Source organism: Rhipicephalus microplus, chromosome 5, assembly GCF_043290135.1.
Source record: "Rhipicephalus microplus isolate Deutch F79 chromosome 5, USDA_Rmic, whole genome shotgun sequence".
NCBI classification, from domain to species: Eukaryota; Metazoa; Arthropoda; class Arachnida; order Ixodida; family Ixodidae; genus Rhipicephalus; species Rhipicephalus microplus.
Genome location: NC_134704.1, coordinates 124,579,191 through 124,604,165, shown reverse-complemented (window position 1 = coordinate 124,604,165; position 24,975 = coordinate 124,579,191). Strand labels below are relative to the sequence as shown.

General features: G+C 46.4%; 1 protein-coding gene across 6 annotated transcripts in view; it reads right to left on the bottom strand.

Annotated features, from left to right (window-relative positions):
- Positions 1 to 24,975, bottom strand: part of LOC119174258 (sulfotransferase 1C2-like) — a 265,196-nt gene that overhangs the window by 9,435 nt on the left and 230,786 nt on the right. For 4 of the 6 annotated variants that reach the window (XM_075895912.1, XM_037425091.2, XM_075895913.1 and 1 more), the window contains one exon: positions 1,053 to 1,447. In XM_075895912.1, the coding sequence (XP_075752027.1) occupies positions 1,053 to 1,447 (395 nt within the window). Of the gene's footprint in view, positions 1 to 1,052; positions 1,448 to 22,281; positions 22,552 to 24,975 lie in introns of those variants that run through there. The other 2 variants (XM_075895914.1, XM_075895916.1) reach the window with 2 other exon arrangements.

Genomic DNA, 24,975 nt, shown 5'->3' with positions numbered 1-24,975 from the left:
GAATAGAATTCCACGTGGTCGGTTGGAAGAACGTTTTGTGAACGAGGTTGACCTACTTGTTAGCGGCAATGAATATGATAGTGAGGTGAACCGGCATTCGCTGCATTTCGCCGTGCTCTCCACGGAATGAGGCTGCTAAAACAGATGCGGAGTTTCGTCCACACCACAAGAACAGCTGTGCACGTCGTTTATGAAAACCCCCTGGACGTATAGACGCAAACGCTCGTAGTCTGTGACAAACGATGAAGAGGGCTGCGTCGCTTACCCATGGATTGTCACCCTGCATTACATTCCATTGCTCCTCTGCAGAATTTTGGAATTCTCATTCGGCCGTAGCTCGCTATGCGAGGTGCTGACCTCTTACGAGCTGCAGCTCCTATCAAGTGAATTTGACTAGGGTATATTGCGACTAGCTGTATATTGAAATGCGCCCCGCCGCGGTGGTCTAGTGGCTAAGATACTCGGCTGCTGACCCGCAGGTCGTGGCCTCGATTCCCGGCTGCGGCGGCTGCATTTCCGATGGAGGCGGCAATGTCGTAGGCCCATGCGCTCAGATTTGAGTGCACGTTAAAGAACCCCAGGTGGTCGAAATTTCCGCAGCCCTCCACTACGGCCTCTCTCATAATCAAACGGTGGTTTTGGGACGTTAAACTCAACATATCTATCTATCTGTATATTGAAATGCAATGGACGTCATATCGCATCAGTACGTGCCCGCACGCACATTTTTGGATGCGTTATCGGTCAGCTGGACAGCCTGAAGTTGGTCTTCCGGACCATGGCCTAGCAGTAAGGCCTCCCACTGCTCCTGCGGAACTATATTGTGCTCTTGTCGAGTCATTCGATGGCAAGCCCACACAATGTGCATCATAATAACTGGTGTAGACCACTGGACACGGATAGGTGCGGGTTTAGATAAAGCCACCGCCTGTCCTCTTCAGCCTGACATTTGACTACCGGTGGCTCGTTCAGTACCGGGTGGGCAAGGGAGATAGCGAGCCTTCGCCACTCCATGACAGTGCACCACGTCAACGGTTAGTATATACCCTTACCTTGTTGAAGATGAGGTGCACGATGTGCTGTACGAAGGCGGCCCCGCACTTCGAGTAGGAGACGACGAATACATCGTCGTCGCGCGGCTCGTAATCCATCGCCGACTCGACTAGCGTGCGAGAGAACTCGCGCGGCAGCTTCAGTCCGCGCACCCAGAAGGTCTCGTCGTCGCCCACCGTCGTCGCGTCAACGACGGCCGGCGCGATGCCGCGGTGGTCTCCTTCGGCAGAAGCACCGGCGGCCTTGCGGGCGGCCGCGCACGCCGACATCTGGGGCGTCAGCGACTGCGACCGCCGCTCCGAGTGCGGCATGTCTCGACGAGCGCGGGGCGCACCCGATGCTGGAAGGCTTCGGCGTGGACAGGTATGGGCTGCGATAGGAGCTGCACGCTCAGCTGTGCAACCAGCAGAAGAAACCATGATTCAGTTGGTTGCGTTTGTAGTCGCAGCGGAAGGAAGAATAAAAGTTGTTTAACAACAACAACAACAACAACAACAACAACAACAACAACAACAACAACAACAACAACAACAACAACAACAACAACAACAACAACAACAACAACAACAACAACAACAACAACAACAACAACAACAACAACAACAACATTAATAATAATATCAATAACAATAATATTATTGATAACAATAATGATATAGTGGTAATAATTACACTGTAGGTCAATCATATCCCAATGAACTTCAAAGAGAGAGAAATAGAAAATAAGAAGAAAAGGCAGGGAGGTTAAAAAGGGCTGAGCCCCGGTAGGCTACCCTGCACTAGGGAAGGAAAGAGAGGAAAGAAAGGTATAACGGAGGAGACAAAAGTCACTGACTTGGCCGACGCGTAAGTTTCATATTTCACATCACAAACAATGAAACAGTCCGGTGTCTGAGAAAACGCAACAGCGCTTCGTTGCTTTTCGTAATTAGGATGGGCAGGCCCATGGTCCCAATTATTCCGCGATAGTGAAGTCACTTCTGTCCAGCTGATTTAAAACACTGCGCACGTGAAGCCTCTCATTTGTGTACACCGGGCAGTAACATCAGAGGTGTTCAAAAGTCTCATCAACGGTGCAGCCAGTGCACTTGGCACTGTCGGCCACCCCAACCTTACCTTCCTCCCTAGAAAGACCAGAGGGTGGCCGCAGTTTACCGAGTCCTGCGCAAGATATTTCTATTTCATACCTGTATTTTTTAAAGTTCCATCACTGTAGTTAACTTTGCCCCATCTGTCAGTCCTCATTGCATGTCTCCGATTGACCACTGGTTATCTCCAGTTTCTAACGTCGAAAGATAAGCTCCACTGTTTCTAAGTCTTGGGGAGCTGTCAGTTCTTTCTTTCTCGTTTCGTTTTATTCTTGAATTCCAAAACATTTGTAATCTCCTTTGTGAAATGAAGCCAGGCGTTGCATGGGCAAATCCATGCACCATCTGCCCGACTGTTTTCGTCTCAATTTTTACCGTTTTATTCGTATTAAAAGCTATTTGAACGATCAATAACAACACGTCATCAGCAATAGTGTTTGTAGTTCTGCTACTTACTTCGCGACGACCGCTCTCTGGCCATGCCAAGTATACTTGACTCATAGTGTAATTAAAACTGTAGTCGTCACGGCAACCACAGACTTCACAGCACTGATAAATATAAGGGGAACCAGCGGGCAAACTCAGCAGCTGGCTACACTCTCCCTCTCCTTTTCTCCTTCATTCCCCTCTCCCCCGTGTAGAGTAGCAAACTGGACTTCGTCTAGTTAAACTCTATACCTTTCTGATATATTTTTTTCTTCTCTCTCTCTCCAACACAGAGGTAGCTATCGTATGTTGTGAAAAGCGTTAAAGTCCTGAGAGAGAGAGAGAGAGAGTAAAACTTTATTGAAGGGGAAAGGGAGAGGGGCGTTTTAGAGCCTTTATGGTTGGGGCCCTACGTCCAGGGCTCCACTGGCCTTAGCCGCCCGCCGGACTTGATCCAGTAGTGCGAGCTGCACTCCTGGGTCCGAGCTAGCGAGTTGTGCCTCCCACTGCTCCATACTAGGTGTTAAAGGTTCGCCGAGAAAATTGGTTATGTCACTTGGTTTACGATCGCACCCCCACGATATGTGGTAGAGAGTCGGTCTTCCGCCGCACCACGGACATACAGCCGGGTAAAGAGTTGGATGTATCGCGTGTAACTTCAGTAGGTGCGGAAATACATCCGTTTGAATTTTTCTAAGGTCAGTGGCCTCTTCCCCATTAAGGGATCTGTGAGGTGTTCCACATTTTTGACGCGTGAAGCGCTGGTGAGCTAGAATCTCCCTAGGTAAAATTGGCATGGTCAATGAAAGAGATGGATTCTCCGCTCGGTTACAAAACGCACGAGCTAGAGCGTCCGCCCTTTCATTGCCTTCGAGACCTGCGTGTCCCGGGCACCAGATCAAGCGATGGTGGTGAGCGAGTTTGGATCCTAGCAACCTCAGCCCCATTGCTGGAAGGCGGCCCCTTAAAAAGAGCCGGCAGGCTTCCTGGGAGTCGGATAAAATAACTGATGGCTCCCCTCTACGCTCCTGAAACCTTAAGGCTAAGGCTATGGCCATCGTCTCCGCCTTTGTAGCCGAGGTCGTGCGTACGGAGGCACTCGTTAGCAGCGTCATGTTGTTGTCGACAACAGTAATTATGTGTCTCTGCCAATCGAAACTGGCCGCATCGACGTACGCGACATTTGAAGCTGAGCCGAATTGCTTTCGAAGCCAGTTTACCCTCGCAGTACGTCGCTCAGCGTGAAAGTCGTGATGCATATTTTTGGGCACCGGTGCGATTGAGATTCGCCTGCGGACCTCTTGGGCTACGTCGACCAGCTCCTCATCAATGTGCTGTGGGTGGGGCGAAATTCCTATTCTAGTGAGTATCGCCCTGCCTGCTGAAGTTTCACTTAGACGATTCCTCTGAGACATGAGGACTGCGGCACTGAGCTCAGCATAGGTGTTATGTATACCGAGAGCTAGGAGCCGCTCGGTCGGTGTGCTGGTGGGTAGACCAAGTGCTGCCTTAAAAGCGCTTCTAATGAGCACATCCACCTGGCTCTCCTCACTTCTGTCGAGTGAGTGGTACGGTAGGCCATACGTCACTCTGCTCAAAACTAAGGCCTGGACAAGCCGGAGAGTATCCTTTTCTTTCATGCCTTTTTTATGATAAGTGATGCGACGGATCATTCTAGCTATCTGTTTAACCGTAGTCTTTAAGGTGGTTATCGTGTGACTGGCTTTGCCATTGCTTTGGACCCAGAAGCCAAGTATACGGGCCTGAGTAACCTCGGCTATGGCATGGCCGTCTACCTGTAAGTTTATGGCACCGTTACTTTTGTAATACTTACTGTGTATTCTTATGAGTTCAGATTTTTCAGGCGCACAGCTCAGCCCACTATTTCTTGCGAACTCTGCCACAGCTGTCGCAGCAGCCTGGAGGGTCTGCTCTTTCAGCGCCAGTGAACCCTTCGTAGCCCAGAGTGTGATGTCGTCCGCATACAATGTATATCCAAGGTGCGGGATTGCTTCGAGCTCGTGAGCAAGTCTGCGCATAGCTATGTTAAAGAGCAAGGGGGAGATGACTGCCCCTTGCGGTGTGCCTTTATTTGGCATCGAGAACGGCACCGACCTCGTGTCGCCTATCCCAATAGTTGCCGTCCGCCCAGAGAGGAAGGATTTAATGTAGTTAAATGTACGCTTTCCGCAGCCGATTGTGTTGAGTTCAGAGAGAATGGCCTCGTGCGAAACATTATCAAAGGCCCCTTTGAGGTCGAGGGCCAAGACCAAATGTTCGCCTCCCCTGGGTACGCAACTCATGACCTCTTCTTTTAAAAGGAGGAAGGCATCCTGGGTTGAGAGTCCGGAGCGAAAACCAATCATGGTAGCGGGAAACAGATTTTCTTTTTCAATGTAATTTTGAAGCCGTGTCTGTATTACTCGCTCGTAGAGCTTGCCCATGCACGAAGTAAGCGAAATGGGCCGCAGGGCTCCGAGCGATGGTGCTTTACCGGGCTTTGGTATAGTTATTATTTTGGCTTCCTTCCACTCCGGAGGAACGTGACCTTGGGACCAGCAGTGGTCGTTAAGAAATTGCGTTATCTGCTCAAGAACCTCAGTGCTGAGGTTTCTTATCATAGCGTTTGTTATACCATCCGACCCCGGCGCAGAGTTCCGATTGGCTGCCTGGGCTGCCGCGAAAACCTCTTCTTTCGTGATTGCGGCGTCTAATGTGGCATTCTCGCTGCCGATGTACTCTAATGTACATGGCGGAACCACATCAGTACCGATATAACGGTCTTTAAGCGCCTGGATCAACTCTCCGTCGGTGCCGGGGTAGCTGTGTACTATTCTTTGAAGAATGCGGTTCATGGAGGACTTAGATTTGTCCGGCTCCAGCATGGACCTCAGTATCGCCCACGTCTGGCTAGTCCCTAGTGTACCGCGGAGAGAACCGCAAAACTGCACCCAACCATCGGTGGCAAGTTTCGTTGCGTATTCATTCGCTTCCTCCGACAGAGCAGCGATTCGCCTGTAGAGGCAGCGGTTGAGGCGTTGGTTTTTCCATCTCTTGATCAGGCGTCGCCTACTATCCCACATGTGCAATAGGTGCCGGTCTATCGCAGGCGCCTCAACTGTGCGCGCTATTTTCTTAGAGGTGGCATCATGCGTTTCTCGAATGAAAGCAACCCACCCACTGACATCACAGGGCGTTTGCTCCGGCAGAGGGCGCTTTCGAAAGGTCACCCAGTCTGTCATCACAACGTCACCAGCGACACGACGAACTTTTGGTGATGCTATAGAGGTGCTAAGAATATAATGGTCACTACCAAGGTTTTCATCGAGGTTTGACCACGTGGCATTTTTAATGTTGAAGGTGAAGGTCAAATCAGGGTACGTGTCCCTGCTAATGCTATTACCAAGCCTGGTGGGTGCTGTTGGCAGAGTGATAAGGGTAAAACCTAATTTAGACGTGGTGTTCTCTAATAACACTCCCTTGGGTGAATCCCGGACGTAGCCCCAAGCGGTGCTCGGAGCATTAAAGTCGCCCACCACCACTAATTGATCTCTGGTGCCAACGGCTCGAACTGCCTCGTTTAGGAGTGGGCCGAAGTCGTCATTCCGGTTTTTGGGAGGACTGTATATGTTTAAAATTTTCGTTCGTACTTTTCCTCGTTTTTGTGGGAAGACATCGATAATTTGGTGATTAATGTCAGTCTGATCGTAATGGTCTAGCGCAACTGTCATGAAGTTACTCACCAGCGCTGCAACGCGGGTTAAAGTCCTGAGGAATCGGTCCAGTACTGATGCGGACTGCTCCCACGTAGGGACTGAGGGGCCAAAGCCTTCTGCCGCCACACAGGCCATCAGAATGGCTGCGAATGCTTCACGACGGAACAACTCAGGGCTGTTCAGAGGGTAGCTATTGTGCCACTTCTGTTTTATACTCCACTATAAAGTTGAGCTAGCAGGGTCACATACATATGTCTCGTGTTTTCGCTGTAGTCACGCAAGTTCTAAGACGTACCACGAGAACAGGTCCTATTAAATGCGAAGCATTTTTTGTATCTATCAGTCAGTCAGTCAGTCGGTCGGTCGGTCGGTCGGTCGGTCTGTCTGTCTGTCTGTCTGTCTGTCTGTCTGTCTGTCTGTCTGTCTGTCTGTCTGTCTGTCTGTCTGTCTGTCTGTCTGTCAGCAGCCTATGACTTCTAGCTCTCCTGGCCGTTTCGATGATGATATCGATACCAAACTTGGTATGGCATAACATGACTGTATGAAAAACACGCTTGACTAGTCATAACATGAAAATCATTTCATTTATGTCATAAATATTATGATTTCCATGTCATGGGCTTGCTGCTCTTGCGGTGGATTCGTTCACATGATAAGTTGCAAAACTGGTATGGTATTGCATGATCCCATGGCGAACGCAAGCGACAGACTCTAACATGAGAATCATGACATTCGTGTCATGTAACAACATGAGTACATGCCATGCTCATGATGCACTCGCGGCCGTTTCACTAGCGTCACATATACTAAATTTGGTATTACGGTACGTGAATGAATGACGAAGGTATATGATTGGTGCAAACATGATAATCATGAGATGCGTGTCATGTAACAACATGACTACATGCCTCGCTTACAATGCGCTGGTGGCCGTTTCGCTACCTTCACTTATACCAAATTTGGTATTACGAATCGTGAATGGATGATGAAGGTATGATACTGGTGCAAACATGATAAACATGAGATGCGTGTGATGTAACAACATGACTACATGCTACGCTCATGATGTGCTCGCAGCCGTTTCGCTAGCTTCACATGTACCAAACTCGGTATCACGTGACGCGAACGGACGACATAGGTAAATGACACATCCAAACATGATAATCACGACATGCGTGTCATCTAACATGACTCTATGCCACACTCACGACGCGCTCGTGGCCGTCTCGCTAGCTTCAAATATGCGAAATTTGGTATTACGTGATGCCAATTGATGACGAAGGTATGCGACTGGTGCAAACATGATAATCATGATATGCGTGTCATGTGAGAACATGACTACATGTCACAGTCAAGGCACCAATACATTTCGACGCGACGCGGTGAGCGTGCTAGCCGGCTTTCATTTCGTCGCGTCACGCCGGCGTTGCCACGCCAAGCTCCGGTCCTGCCATATACTCGTAGGCGCGTTCCAGCGCATCCGGCGTCCCTCCGTAACGAAAAAAAGGGAGACACAGTGTTGTCTAGGTAACGCATCGGCGGGAAATACCGCAAGTCGCATTACGCGCTGGTTGCCATCGGGCCGCACCGACGGACGCTGGTCGCGCCTGGCGTCAGACTATACACCTTTTCACAGGAAGGAAAAAAACACCACCATGATGGGCTGTGCGCGGGAGTACAAAGGCTAAGGGCGCAGCGTTGTCAGTGCATTTTCGAGGGGACGCGCCAATTTGCACAGCCCAAGAAGGGCTATGGCGGGGCCCAGGGAGGCGTTTATGCAAAGGTGAACAGAGCTGGCGTTTTGCTAACGTAGCGTCGCTGTGCCCAGTGTGCGCGCGCGTCAACGCTACACTGGAGTATATTGGGTCATTCATGATGCGCTCGCGGCCGTTTTGCTAGCTCGACATATCCCAAATTTGGTGTTAGGTGACGTCAATGGATTACGAAATATATAACTGGTGCAAACATGATAATCCTGACAAGCGTGTCATGTAAAAACATGACAACATACCACGCTCATAGTGTGCTCGTGGCTGTTTCGCTAGCTTCACTTATACTAAATTTGGTATCACGTGACGTGAAAAGAGGATCAAGGTAAACGACAGCTTATTGTATTTAGCCTAAGAGCATTGATCCTACTTGAAAACGCAATCACCAAATAAACGAGGAAAAAATTTCAAAAAGTGTGATTATAGCTTTTAGCTCAATGCACGCCTATAAGTCTTATTTTGAGAGCTCGAAAGGGTATTGGAATAGGTGTAAAGTTAGATGATATGATAAAGATGGGAAAATAGTTCCACCTAAACACATTTTAACCCAAACATTCTATACTTCCTAAATATGCTCACTGTGAGATTTTCCCATATGAATATTGATAGAGGACATCTGTAAATGAATTGTCACAATGGTGTGTACCACTTGAGAATGTTTTATTGAGGGCAGCTATAATACCAACCGTTAAGACCTCGTTTTTCACAAAAGTACGCAGCATTAAAGGTATAACAATAACAACGCAATTACTAAATTGGTTTAAATTGCAATGAGCGACATAATAAATTCATTTCGTGGTCTGGTAAGTTAGTAATGCAGTGAATTAGTTCAAGCGAGTAATTACAAGAAAATGACTTCATACTTTCCAAATTTGTGTCCCTAAAAACGGTACGGCCGCTTCCCTTTTGTCTGATAATACTGACTAAAATAACAACAAAAAAAAACAAATACAAGTCACTCTCAGTGCTGATCCTCAAAGGTGCACAATGCTTCTGCGGTGCAACAATGTTCTCCGAGATTTCAATTACGCGCGCTGTAAATAAAAAGTACGTACATAAGTTACTGCATACATCAACTTTTTTTTTAAAAATGAGTCGGTAACTTCATTACTTTTGGAAGGTAATATGGTATCATAACGTTATGACTTCTGGCATAGTTCAAGTACTCCATTAAAATTTCTACAATATTTCTACAATGTAATTGCAGATGCAACTTAATTCATTTTTAAATTTGCCCTCCCTACCTTCAAAGTTAATATGTGAGAGATATGTATACAGGTATGCAAGCTAACTGTTATCACAACGAAAGCAACAACAAATACTAATGTCGACAGAGTACAATACTTGATACCTAGCAGTCGGCGTCGTTAAAGTACGCACAACGGTCGGTCGCGTTTTGCCGTTCGAAATGTTCGTGCCAGCAAACTTGGCAAAGCAAGGGCACGCGTGCCACACGCCCCGACGCCTGAAAAAAGAAAACTCACAAAGAAATGACGACGAGGAGACCCTAAGCGATATAGAACAGATTTACAGCTGTATAACAAAGTTTTTTTTACCTCTGAACTGAAAACACATGTACTTTGCTGCTCAGCATAAAAGCGAAAGAAATCGAATTAAGAGTGAGAAAAAAGAATTAAGTACCAGAGAGCTGAGCTAGTCAGCGAGCATCAATTCTAAAGGCCTGGGCGAGCAAACATGTTAGCGGTTGAATGTTTGCGGTGTCATCTTCTTGCGTCCGCGCTTGCATTGGAATGAAGAATGAACTATTTCATAGTACATACACTTATAGAAGTCTCACTAGCCTCCACATCGTTGACTGCGCTATGTGGGAGTCCCGGTCAAAGCGACCGCATTTGCGATAGAGCCGAGAATGCTTGAAGCCCCTGTACGTATATATAGGGGGTACGTTAAAGAACCTCAGGTGGTCGAAATTTCTGGAGCCATCTACTACAGCGTCTTTCATAACCATATCCTGGCTTTGGGATGTTAAACTGCAAGAACTATTATTACTATTATTCGTTCTACTTATGTACGGAACCGAGTACAGTATGAAGAAGAGGAGGCAGTACGCACACCGGTGCTCCCCCACCGTCAGTCCAGTCAGCACGTTACAGCGCTCCTAAGACGCACGCTTTCATCGCTTATCTACCAAAGGGAACGACGGTGGCACATTTCACAATCGCGGCAGCCGGAAGAGTCTGCTCGGCGACGACGGTGCAAGGCGTCATCCTGCCATGCACTCGGCACGAATATTGTCTTCTTTCTTCTTCGCGGCAATCTGAAAGCACGTGGTTTGCACGGGGAATCTGGAAACAAGTCAACTACATTCAGCAGAGAATAAGAAAGAAACAGGAAATTCCTCCTCGTTCCCTCTCTCCTTCTTCCTTACCTAATGATCAAGAAAAAGAACAAGACAAATAAAAAAATACGGGACGAGTGCTGACTGCCAACTGGACCATTTTCGCGCTGTGCATTAGGTATGCGAGCATACCAACTTGCTCTCCGTTTCCCTTCTTTTCTTTCTTGCATACGTTTACGTGGTGGCGAAGGTTGCGAAGGCCATGTAAAGCGAGCATTAGAAATGTGGTTGGGCGGTTATGTACGATAGATGAGCGTAAAAGAAGCGAGAAAACGTGTCTGGCATGATTGCAGAACACAGTAGGAAGCAAGACAGTAATCTTGAGGCTACGAAGGCACGTGTAATTTCAATTGATATGTGGTGTTTAACGTCCCAAAACCGCCATATGATTATGAGAGACGCCGTAGTGGAGGGCTCCGCAAATTCCGACCATCTGTGGTTCTTGATTGATTGATATGTGGGGTTTAACGTCGCAAAACCACTATATGATCATGAGAGACGGCGTAGTGGAGGACTCCGGAAATTTGGACCACCTGTGGTTCTTTAACGTGCACCCGATAAGTCATGTGAGATGCGAGTCCTTCATAAGGGGTGTTGAAATTAAAGCTTTATTGGTCTTCGAAATATTTAGCATTGGGAGATGAATGAAGATCAATTTTGCAGATAACTTATGCATTTTGGGGGACACAAAGTGAGGTAATAATTATAATAATTAACGCTGTAAGTCGCCTACGAGCAACTCAATAACGAACGTTTCAGTAAAGGCAGCAAGCGGGAATGTTTGTATCCAATATGTAGAGGCAGTCAGGTTTCCACACAGTTCCGCTTGGAAGAGATCTAGCTGGTCGGTGCTGTGAGATATGCCGCTGCAAAGTTCTGCTGTCCTTTCCATGATTACGCATTCAAGACAGTGAGCGCTGGCGCAAAGCTGCTCGCCGGTGTGCCGCGCCGGCGTTTAATTCGACAACGGGTCGACGGCACACTGCACAGATGATAACGGTTACCTTTTTTCTACCGGCTGGCGATAGCAAGCAATAACCGCTCGTCATTTCCTGCTGTCACCTACCAAAAGCAAACACACATGTACGCACGTAAGCGTGCTCATGTGCACTTCCTATTTGTATTCTGGCACGCTTTATTCATACAGGAACATCATGAACGAGAAATGGTTAACGTGGTTATTTTATAGCGTGGGTGTTCGAAACACACACACACACACACACACACACACACACACACACACACACACACACGCACACACACACACACACACACACACACACACACACACACACACACACACACACACACACACACACACACACACACACACACACACACACACACATATATATATATATATATATATATATATATATATATATATATACTTGCAGCATTCCTGTCTTGATTTCTCGTGAAACGATTAATTAGAAATGTATTTGGTTACCTTCATTTATTTTCTCATATCGTTCCCTCACCCGTATACCGACAGCGCGGCCTTGCCTCATGCAGCAATGCACATGTAACTGTTCGGAGGCTGAATGCAGAGGGCGCGCCGCAGGAGGATGCATCCGCTGCTCGCTTCGCACGCGCTGGCGACGTGTCGCTCTAATGCAGCTGTCCCACAAAGCCGAGAGATCTGGCCACTGTTGCAGATGTCGCAACGGAGAAGTCGCTTTCTTCTTCACCCCCTCTCCCGCTGTGTGTGTTTTGCCTTTCATTCTTTCACGCGCTGAGATATACACAATTTCGACGGTCTTTATTTCGCCAGCGCATTGCACGAGCCCCTCGCAAGCCATTATGCATAACTGTGAGACCTCTACTCGCGGCAGCAGATGAACACCGCTGAAATCGGGGTCTAGAAGGCAAATGGAATCACGCTAGCGCCCGTGTTAGCCTCCTCTTTAGCGAAGCAGAGCAGTTCATGCTCCTGGGTGGCCCGTACGTTTCGGAAACTGATTATAAGGTGCTTAAAAGAGCCGCGATAGTAATGAAAGTTACCTATTGGAGCGGCGCTTAGTCGATGTGAGTGCATTTTAGCGCTACAGCGTTAAAGAACCCGTTTCGCAAGAATTACGGCGTCGGTGTCAGCCTGGGCATCGTTTGTTGTGAGTGAAAAGTGATCATCTCGAGCGTGACCGAAATATCGTGAAAGCTGCAAATACAATAAATAATAGAAAATTCTGGGTGAATGTGAGTATCAAAGCCAGGCGGTTCTAGCAAGCAAATGTTCTGCTACAAAGCCACGCGCCTGCTGGAAAATGCTATTCTCCTCTGCTTGGAACTACTGTGAAAATAACCTTCATTCGTTACAAACACACGCATCAAATATGTACGTACACAGGCTTCACAATACGGTATGTAATATTGCATAGTACAAGCGTACATTGCGATCGGGCCATTCATTACAAAACCCACACACGTTACCCGCCCCTTATGTAATACCCCCTCACCGGGGTATTTAAGGTAATAAAGTGAAGTGAAGTGAAGTGAAGTGAAGAGAATTCTCCCAAGACCATGCACGTATTGGGGTACATAGCAACTTAGAAAATATTTCGTGTGCATTATTGCTTGTGGTTCAAAGCATGCTACCCATTATGCAGAATGCAGCCATACGCGAAAGGTTCACTGCCACAAGCTACTTCCAACCTTATCAATTACATTGCTAGCTGATAATTACCAATTGATAACCCACGATTACATTGATAATTCACAATTTAGGCTTCTCGAGCAAGATCATACTAAAAAATATTGACTAAAGGCCGAAAAAACGCACCAGGGAAAGATTGTCGTTATCACGTTGAACTCTTAGGTGCGAATCTTAAGGATCCCCCAACTTTTTACACCGGCGTAGTGGCAGGAACATATCAATATTGGTGAAAGAAAGGGGAAATACATCTCGTTTAAGTCGCGTATTTCATAAAGCTGTCTGGATTGAAACAACTGATACCTCGTATTTTAAGGTACCAGACAGGAAGGCGTATTGAGGAGCATTATTTATGCCAGATATTGGCTTTATAGACCACCTACACCATGGCCGAATGAGCTAATTTCGCACTAGTTCATTCATGAGTCGACTAACTCAGTCTCACTCAGACTTATGTGCTGTGAGTCTGAGGGTTTACGGCTGAGTAATGTGGACGGGTTTTAGTCCGACTGAGTCTGGTTGTGTAAACTTTTGGTGAATGAGTGCGAGGGAGGCCCCGGTGTAAAGATATGTAAAAATATCTTACCAACTTTTTCGTTGGCCTACAAGCTTCACTGTCTTCTAATAGTACCACAGTTGCTTGCATGTCATTCACTTGACAGCGCAAATAAAGCTTTTTATGCGCCAATATAAAGCTGCGAGATATCTAGATTTATTACTGCCGCTGACTCACCACGAATGAAATGAACTGCTAAATAATCTTGTAGTTGGCAAGGTGTACTACCACGACTGTATGACTTCTCTTTTATGTCTTTCACCAACATTAGCAGTGTGCCATTGGTCCAAGACTTCTGGGCGACGCCTCCTGAGCAATTGCTGATTGCGAATGGCGGCGCACAATAAAAAAATAGTTAAAAGAGCCACTCTGCGACAGCAAACGAAATTCATCAACGTTTAGCAACAATGCGGAAACTGTGAGAAATATTCCTAGATATGAATAACCTTTATTGGTATTAGTTTTTTCTAGTATTTTGTGATTGGATAGTTCCTGGATATTTGGTTGATTCTGTTTCTATAGTTAAAATTATCAGTGCTAGTTTAATCTAGTGCTTTTTGCATACGTGCGGTGAACTTTCATGTTCTCTTGTGATTTTTTTTTGCTAGTTACAAATAAATAGTTGCATATGGTGGTTTTGGGACCCCCGCCGCGGTGGTCTAGTGGCTAAGGTACTCGGCTGCTGACCCGCAGGTCACGCTATCGAATCCCGGCTGCAGCGGCTGCATTTCCGATGGAGGTGGAAATGCTGTACGCCCGTGTGCTAGATTTAGGTGCACGTTAAAGAACCCCAGGTGGTCTAAATTTCTGGAGCCCTCCACTACGGCATCTCTCATAATCATATGGTAGTTTTGGGACGTGAAACCCAACATATCAATCAATGGTTTTGGGACGTTAAACCCCACATATCAAGAAATCACCGAGAAATTAATGTTTATATATTCATATTTTTCGAGGTTTTATGTGCCATGACTAGGTTTTTATTACGAGGCACGCCACGGTTTCGAACTGTCAAATAATTTAGAACAGCCACATTATTTTTTTACCTGCAATAAAACAACCGCGCGGGTGCTGCTGCACTTTTCTTCCATCCAAACGGGGCCACTGCAACCGGGAATCAAATCAGGAACTCCCTTGCTAGATATTATGCTGAACGGCTGTGCCGCCAGTGATTCACAACGCCAGCGTAGCTCTCGCCGATCGGCCCACCATCTGCGATCTCCTGACGCCGTGTGGCTCTCGCCGAGTGGTGCGCCGTCCTCGAACTCTTTCGACCATGTCTCTCATCTTTCCTATCTCTTCTCTCCTCTCTTCTTTTGGTCGCTCCTGTGTGGTGAGTGCTCTCTATATAATTTTCTACAATTATTTTGATCCTCCCTTCTCCCATCCTCTATGAGGCACTGCACCATGACGTCTACGAGGCAGACAGAAATTAGGTGCCTTTTTCGTTTCTTCAAGAACCACGCATTCATCAAAGCAGCCTCCTCATGCTTAGCAGTGCAGCACTTTACCACTAACAGTCAATGGTTGGTGATCTTTAGCTTTCTACACTCTTTTTACGCTCTGACGTGAACCCTGACGTTCCGTGACGGGCTCATGACTTCGGCAATGTAGCATCGCTTTGAATTGAATTGAAAAAAAAAAGTCACATGAATCCCATATGTTTTTGCCTGAGACGGCTCATCGATGAAAGCCATCTTGCTCTTCCCCTCTTTCTTGTCACTCGATGGTATTACTGCCCCTTCTCACCTTCCTTGAAACTTTCAGTACGCAACGTAGTTCTCAATTGCCTCCGGGATCGTTGGCGAGGCTTTGCCGTGCTCCGTGATCGGCGCGCCTTTGAACAAGTGGCGATGACGTCATCGCGCAATACCACGCCAAAGGGACTTCATGACGACGTCACACATTTTGGCGAAATGTGCCGTCATGTGGACCTTATGAATTGATGGTGCTTTTCAGCCCCATACGTGTCAACACCCGCACACTTTTCGCGTTTGATGATGCATTGAACCTGCCTTTGTGGTGTAGTGGCTAAAGCACTCGGCTGCTGACCCGCCGTTCGTGGCATCGAATCCCAGCCATGGCGGCTGCATTGTATATGGAGGCTAAAATTCTCAAGGACCGTGTTCTTAGATTTAGGTGCACTTTAATAGGGAGTTTTAGAATAGCGCACCGCGAGCCCTTGCGGTGTGGTCGCTGCCACAGCGCATGCGTCGTAACGCGAGTCGGCGTTCGCGTTCGCGGACCACACGCAGAAAATCCGAAATTGCGTGCGGTAGTGGTGGCCCACATGTGGCCCGCAAGCGCTGGTTTCGAGGCTACGGGCGGTGATGGCGGCCCGCATGTGACACGCAAGCGCTGGTTTCGAGGCTACGGTGTCGCTGCGATCGTGCGTTGCGGTTCACAGCAGGGCAAACGCTATTCTAAAACTCATGTGGCGCCCGCTACGCCCACAACGCCCGCAGTGCTAGTAAACGGTATTCTAAAGCTCCCTAATAAACACCAGGCGGTCGAAATTTCCCGAGTTCTCCACTACGGCACCTCTCACAATCATATGGTGGTTTTGGGACGTTAAACGCCAACAATTATTACTATGATGCATCTGAGGCTTTCGAATAAAAGGCGATTTTCGAATACGTTGTTGTGAATATACTGCAAGTATCTTGTAAATACATTCGCAACAATGTGATCGACATCACTGTTAGCCACGTGCGCAGTCCCGATGCCGTGGCGCTAAATTCTACGCGCTTACGAGCGCTTTACGTTTCTTGTCGAGTGAGACCTTGAGGAGCTGCCAATGGGCGCTTAAATACGGCAAAATTGTGCGCGGAAGCAGCGGATTACAAGTAGTGTCGCCAGCTGTATAGGGTCTCACGGTAGCAGGCAAGGGTGGTTCCCGTGAAAACAAGGCGGTTATTTCGGGGTAGCTTGCTTCAACTGCATGCGACCTCGTCACTATATATAGAGGAAAGAAACTACTTCGTTTCTTCCGAGTAATTATTGACACGTTATTGCTTTCTAAGCTGCAAAAGCATTCTTAAGAAGGCTTTCTTTGTTTCTTTCTTTCTTTCTTTCTTTCTTTCTTTCTTTCTTTCTTTCTTTGTTTCTTTCTTTCTTTCTTTCCTTCTTTCTTTCTTTTCTTTCTTTCTCTTTAAATTTTTCTTTCTTTCTTTCTTTCTTTCTTTCTTTTTTTCTTTCTTTCTTTGAGGAGGACCTGGAATACCATCGAGAACTCGTCGCTGGGGTCACGAAGGCAGCCGAAGCCAGAAGGTTCCCGGACTAGAGAAACCTTCTACCTTTGGGTGATACCAGGCATTGCTCAGAACACTGTTTCGAAATAAACGTTCATTTCTCTGTCTTTATTTATTTTTTCTTTCTTTCTTAGTAATATATTTTTCCAATAAAATAAAAAAGAAAACAAAAGGCTTGCTTTCAGTTGAGCCATTCAAGCGCTCTGGGCAGTATATGGTGGTGGGCCTAAATTTTCAGGCTAAAAAGAGTTTACGCTGTTCGTCTGGCGTATTATTTCAACGTGGAAATGGCACTGTATGTAGATGCTACTTGTTTTTGTGCAACGCTATTGTTCGTGGTAAGCAGAGACGACTGTCAGCACAATTAAGTCAGGACCTCGTAGGCCGCGTTAAATGCAATATTGGCCGGTTTGTCTGCAATTTTAAGGAAGCAACCGTGCAGGGATACATTTGAGTGGTAGCCTTACAGCATTTCATTGAATTCTGCTGAGGAGACATAGAGTTGATAGGCTGGACATTGCTAATGGATAAGCAACATCGGGAAAGCTATCAGCCGTGCAAATATTGTATTGCATAAGAGGATATTTGTTATTGGCAATACTGACATATGCAATGCGTGGTGTGACAGTATCCATGGTTGCGAGCATTGTAACATTGCGCCTCAAACACTGTCTGTCAGTCACTCTTAGAGCTAGATGTGAGTGCAAGAAAGTAGTAGCAGTGATAAAGCGAACGCGGGTGCTGCAGACACTGATCGCTTACGTGAAACAGGCCTTTTCATATAAGTTTTCTTTAGCAAGTTATGAAAGAAATAAGTCATGCTTTAAACGATACAATGTTTGTCCGAACAACAGTTTCGCAACAAGAGCCTTCGTTGAATCATCTCTGGCATGCAGTGTTGGTGGCGTTGTCTATGAAAAATGTCAATGAATGGAAACCATAAAGTCAAGGTTGAAGCCACAATCAAATCTAACATGAGCCACAAATATCACTAGCAGCACTCTGCTGCCACTCACCGCCACACGAAGTAACCTTATGTTACTTTGGGCACGTCATACTAAAGCGGACATGATGTCATCTCATCAGAGAACTTTTCTGCAGAATCCGAAAAGTCTTTTGAAGTTTTAAAACTATTTCGATTTTGGTCGGCGTTTCTGCTTTTTATTGGGATAGCAATTACATGGACACTTTTGACTGATTTTTGCAGTAGCCGTCATGTGTCAGGTATGTTTAAATATGCATATATCAATAAAAGGCATGAATAAAATAACTCAGAAGAGAAAAATTCTAAGGCACCCACTGGAGACACGAACCAGTGACCCCTCACTCTTCAGCACGCAGCATTAACCAGCTAGTCCACGCCGCTCACACTGTTAACCACACTACTGGAAAGCTATGTATATACACCATTTACCACTGGCTTACAGTCAACATATTTAAAAGAAACATTCTTGAACAAAGCATGTACTTTGTTGGGACAAGCCATACATGCTTTAAATAAGCATCGGCATGTCCGATGGCTTGATCAATAGAGGGGTAGGTTCACTGAAGCGCATCAGTTGGATGAAAGGGGCGTTTCAAAATGTCTCTGGCTGCACTTTCACTATGGAGGAACAGAAAAAATCGCTCTCATCAAGTACAGTGCCCGTGAATTCAGTTCCCGTTCAAATGCGCACCGCCCCCTCGCTTTAGACGGACAAACTCAACTCTCTGCCCCAGATGAATTTTGGTGACGCTCGCGGCATTAAAAAAATCGCACTGCTTCATTGTCGCAACTGGGTACATTTCACCACGAACCTTGCGGACTGATGTCATGAACTTCTTGCTGCACAACTTCCGTCTGTTGTGTCTACAGGATGTGCCGTGTATAGTGACTGGAAATTTCAACGTTAATGTACTTCGATGTGAAAACCAGTGGATTGTCACGTCTCTCGATGCCGAACTTGGACTTCGCCTCCTGTCGAACGTCACGCCACCAAGTATTCACGACAATATCTGTTCAGACACCGTGGTTACTTTATTACTGTCTATTCAAGCAGAATAGACCATCTCACTATATTTCGTACGGTTCCTAAATCACCTAGCCTTACTTCGTATAGAACAACCGCGTTTGTTGATATCGCATTCATTGCTTCGGCCTTGGGCGGAAACTGTGACTTTTCTTTATTATGCCTCATTCCGACCAGACGAATTATCGTTGCCCCATGGATTTCATGCCCATATACATGATTGACCCAACTGATCGTATTCGTCCGTTCGATCTTTGTCTCTCAATGTGCAAAAGCGTACATGTTGACCTATATAAACACGCGTCACTAGGTTTAATTACCTTACGCAAAAACGATAGCACTCAACCAGTGAAACCTTACTTCACTCGGCATTAGGCGCATGCCATGAAAGAAAGAAAACAGCTGCCCGTGACGATTAGTTAGCGGACGATTCGTGGAACGCACACGTTGCGGTGTCCATGTTCCAGTTGTTACCACCCACTGCACTGCGCGGCTGACGTACTGAAAGGTATCTGCGTGATCGCGCATGAAAATCCCGTAGAGGGCGAGCGAATGACAGCCTGTCTAAGGTGTCTAGTATCTGCTGAACAGCATGGCAGACCCGACAGGCCACCTGCCATTCCACGGCATTATTCCTGATTCGCTATAGTCGGCTTGTCTGCTAGTTCGAAAGTACGACCTTATAGATAAAAAAAACGAACTTAATTGGAAGGGTGAATCAGTGTTGCCTGATTTACTAATACGGCAGGTGTATTGATATGAGCGTGACATCACATGAAAATTTTGAAAAAAAAAACAGGAGTCCTGCTCGGGAATTTAGGGCAAGCGAAGTGCTTGTGCCCGACTTACATGCATGCATGCTTTCTATCCTTCTTTCTTGCCTTCCTTCTGTCTTTCTTTTTCTCTTTCTTTCGTTCCTTCCTTCCTGCTTTTTTTCTTAGCCACAGCAGCGCCGTTGTGGTCTAGCGGCTAAGGTACTCGGCCGCTGACCCGCAGGTCGCAGAATCAAATTCTGGCTGCGGCGGCCGCATTTTCAATGAAGACAAAAATGCTGTAGGCCCGTGTGCTTAGATTTGGGTGCATGTTAAAAAACACCAGGTGGTAAAAATTTCCGGAGCCCTCCACTACGGCGTCTCTCATAATCATATGGTGATTTTGGTACGTTAAATCCCACATATCATTGAGTCAATTCTTTCACATTGCGCAATGCTCCATCTGAACTGATTCCTTCCTTTATGCCGGGAGTTGGACTTCACCCACGAGCATGTAGCCATGCAACACTTCACTTTGCAACACTACGTGCAACACGACGAGCATGTAGCCATGCAACACTTCACAATGACTTCACAATATGCGTTCATATTTAGTCAACAATGAATAGCGGCAACGTGAAATGAGAAGTGGCCACAGAAGAGGAACCGAGTGTCGTATCAGAAACGGCTTATCGCCGACCAGGCCACTCTCGAGAGAGCACGAAAATTCGGCAGATCCCATGTGCCTTGAGAATCGATGCTGACAGTGTTGCCATTTTTTAAATAGAGCAAAACATTACGAAAAGACGCTAGGGAGATCTACAAATGTTGTACGCACAGCCATATGATGAACAGTCGCATATTTTTTACATAACCAGTCTATGCTAATAGCAACATGAATACTAGTAGAAGCGGTAAGCTAATATGTAGCGGTTGTGCTCGCGAGGGTGGTAACCATGTACACTGCTACACAAATCAACTTCAGTTCGTGGCCCGAAACTACTATTGACGTTAAGCCAACGTAACGCCTGTGTCGTAGGAGTAGGTAATGTTTATTAAACTGGATAGCCAAAACTGCAGCCACAACTGACGTTTCACGAACATTGGGGTCTATTTCAAAAGTAGCTCCGAGACTTGGCGAGGCTTTGTGAAGAATACTTGATCGGCACGCAGAATACCGGGGTTTGATTCCTGCTGGGATTCTGACATTTCTTTGCATTCATGAGGTCAACGCCGCCGTTAGTGCTCTTGCGTTAAAATTACCAATGTCTGTTCTGGCCGTTCCAGGGCAAATATAAATTCTGCATGTCTGAATTTCCTGTGCAACATACTCGCTCATAATACGTGGGAAAGTATGTGCTATAGATAGATAAGGTAAAGGTGTCTGCTGTTCGCACACAAATGTTTTGTACTTAAAGAAAAAAGCGATGTATGCAAACACGCACGTAACCAACGCATTTTTGACGGCCACATTTTTCTACCCTGACCGACAGCAGGCTTTCCACATAAAACGCCGGCAGCGCGACCACCAAAATATGTAAAACTGCTTAACAAATGAATTTTTAAATCAAGCGTACGTATATTTGAAGATTTACCCGGCGTAGGCAAATGAATGCTATTATATAGGTTTAGCGTGAAGCGCCCCGTTTACACGCAGAAAATGAATCCATCCTCGTGAACGAAGTCTTCTGTAGTGTATGTTTTGATACGCCTCATGAATGCGTTTGTTTTTCACATATGGCAGGACAGCTGGCCCACTGTCAGAACAGAGATGGAGTGGTTGCACGGAATCCGTTCGTGTGGCAATCCTGAAGGTAAAAGAGGGTGCCTCAATCCTCGCGCCATATTTGCTTTTATTCAGCTTCGCGTACCGAATCGTCCAACGAAAGCACACGTGCTAACCGGCGACCAAAGTACGCAGTAAAAATTAACTGTGATAGAAGCCGCTTTTTGCTCAAACGAAGGTGAAATTACGAACAGCCTGGAGTATGTGCGGCCTGCATCGACAATTACTCTTCTGCGCATGCGTTGCTCGAGCATTTCGAAGCTGCGCATACAAGCATGAAATATTCGCAGAGCCTGATACTTAAAACGATAGTGCGATGCTTAGGTTGCTGATCACCTTTCAAACAAATGCGGTGCACTCGTATCGAACAAAACAGTGATTTGGTTCTTGACCAGAAAGTCGCAGGTTCGACCCCGAACGTGGAGGTCACATTTGGAATGAAACGATATATGCTGGAGGCACGCATAGCTAAAAAAAGAAGAAAAAGAAAAAAAGAAAAAGAAGCTGCTTAGCGATAAAATATTTTGGGTTAATATAGTAGAAAATTAAAAAAAAAGCTGGAGTTTTAAGTCCCAAAACTGCAACATGACTATGTGTATAGTGTAGGGATCCGAAAAATTTGACCACTCAGGGATCCTTAACATGCACCGAAATTTAGGTACACGGGCCTCAAGCCCTTCACCTTCGTCGAAATCCGACCGCCGCGGGAAAAATTCGAACCTGCGACCTTTGGGTAAGCATGCAGTCGAGCATCAAAACCAATACACCACCGTGGCGGGATTTTAGCTCTTGCAGGGCAAGTGAGGAACTCATACGGGGCAAGCGATAAAGCAAGAATCAAGATAAAATTGAAATGCCCTACTTACTCCTGGAGCGAAGACAGTGCTACGTATAAACTAAGCACTGCGCTGACACAGCCTTGTGATCTGCCCACAATACCGACCAATGTGGTGAAGTGCGGCTTCCAAGTTTAAGTGGCCCAGAGAATATATGATTCGTGCGACGGCAGATGAGTCCAAAGAACTGCCCATAGAAGATTCGTGGTATTGGTAAGCTCTCGTCTTCGTTGCGTGATTCTGCCAATATGTGAAAACCAACCTTGGCTTTCAACTCTCCCCACAACGCTCGAACAACAAAAATGCGGACCAGCAGTGAGAAGTAGAGTGCGGCTTGGCGCCGTCGCCTTCTGCAAAGTCGTGTTCTGCTTCAGATGGTCGACAGCGCACCGCGTGTGACACCTGTGTCTGCAAGAAGACAATCGGCGTGTTGTGTTTTCGAATGCTCCTTGTGCAACGTAGAGTCGAGTATTTTTCGAACGGTGCTGTGCAGCCACCCCCTAACTCACAGCAGGGTGTCAGAGGATTGTGTCCGTGACCCTGTCATCTTCGCTCAAAACTGAGGGAAAAAAAAGAAGGGGGGGGGGCACCACACTGCTTCTCCTGTATTCGCTTAAACGACTCGAAGGTGAAATAACCATGCATTGTAGATACCTAACCGAGCATGTTATATTACACTACCACTGCTTTATGTTCCACTGACGCCAACAAAGAAAGAAAGAAAAAAAGGAAAAATGAAAGAGAAAAAGAGAGATAATAAGAAAAGAAAAGAAAGAAAAGGAATAGGACAGGCTGTCCTCACCAAGCTTCGCTTGCCCCCATTGCCCTTACCGCCAAAGGGCTCGACGATATGTTTTTTTTTTATTGCGGCAAATAAAATATAAAAAAGAAGTGCCCTGAAGTACAATGCTCCCATATGCGAAATATGAGTGCAGGTGTACTCGTATTTTGATTACTCAGAGAAAAATGGTTTGAGAGAGTACCATGTACCTGGAGTTGCGAGCTTCACTCTTGTTTTGTTTCTTTTTTGTTGGTGGTATTATAATTTTAATTTTGTACTTTTGTTATCGGCCTTTGTTTACTTTGCCTTTTATTATTCTACTTCGGTGGCCCGAACTTGACTTTCACACAGTGTTTTATCTTTATGGCTTATTTTATATTTTGAATGTTCATTTCTTTCATTTATTCTTGTTCGATTTTTTTTTTTCATTATCTTTAGTCTTTCATTTCGGTGGCGAATGTTTCAGAGCGACCTATCCTGTCTCCGAAAAAAAAAAAAAGAAGAGCATAGCGTGGCTCTCGGCCCGCAATACACTGGCGCCCAAAGCGAGGGCCAACAAAGGACGAATCTCAGCGCGGGAACTAATGACGACAATATCTCAGATTTTACTTCCCGAAACCCTGATATTATCGCGAGATATGTCGTAGTAGACGGCTTCGGAAATTTCGACAACCTGGTGTCCTTTAACGTGCACCGACATCTTGCACGGTATCCGGGCCTCTGGCATTTCGTGTCCTCCGAAGTGTGACCACCGCAGCGGGAATCGAACCCGCGACATCGGGTCCGTGCACCGTAACAACTGTTCCAGCGCGGCGGACGCTGAACGCAGGAATGGGCGCTCTAAAAGAAGCCCAAGCCTCGACGTTTTCTATCGCAACTTATTTCCTCCACGTAAGAAACAGCGCGCCAACGCTGGCGTCCTTGACCGGGTGGCGGATAGGGACGCACGGCACTCGCCACGCTATCGTGCGGAAGTGCTCACTTCCGGGTAGACTGGAAGCTCGGCACAGGAACACCACAGCCGCCGGGAAGACGCGCGCTTAAGGTCAAAGAAGCGAATGCAATATATAAATGGCAAAAGAAATATTTTTGTTCCTCGAGCATTGCCTCCACCTAATATATAACAATAACCTCGTTTTAACAAAGGCTGTGTTCCAATTCTTAGACAGCACGTAGACAGGGTACGAAGACTGCTTAGAAGACAGCATTGGGCCCATGCAGTCCGAGTAATGGAACACATTTAGACGGCTTTTACGCGACATTGCGCCACCTCACGTCGAGGAAAAAAAAATCTAAAATAAACAAACGTAAGACTTGTACTTTTTTTGGCTCATTTCATGTTGAAATAAAAAAAAACAAATGATTGTTACTCACATTGAGCGTCTGGGAAGGCGTCAGGTTGTGTGCAGACGACCATTCCGGCGATATCCAATCTATCTGAGCGATTCGCTAAGCCGCCGTCTTGTTTAGACCGCAAAGTAGCCTGCATCGTGTTTGTCTACGATGTGGTCTTCTCGGAGCTGTGTATTTTGCCGGCTACGTGAGAATATGAATAGGACTTAAGGTGGCCACCGTCCATTTAGCTGTCGATTTAGCCGCCTACGGTGAGTATTGGAACACACCCAAAATGTCTTTCAGGACTACGAGGATTCCCCGTCATTTACAAGTTGCAAAAAAAAAAAAAGCAGTTATCGTTAAAGCGATGTCGAAGAGGACAACGTTTTTTTTTCTCCTTATTGTAAATTTCTGTTTCAGAATACCGAAATCACTACTGCTTACTGCGGGACTACGTTTGGTATGAAAGAACAAGCACAAAGACAAAATACAGGTGGCACCGCCACCTTGAAGTTCCAGCTCCAGCTCACCGTGACGTCGTAGATTTTGATGACGTCATTCCAGGTCTATCTGCAGTCGTTAATCAGCATATATAGCTTAGTTTGTGT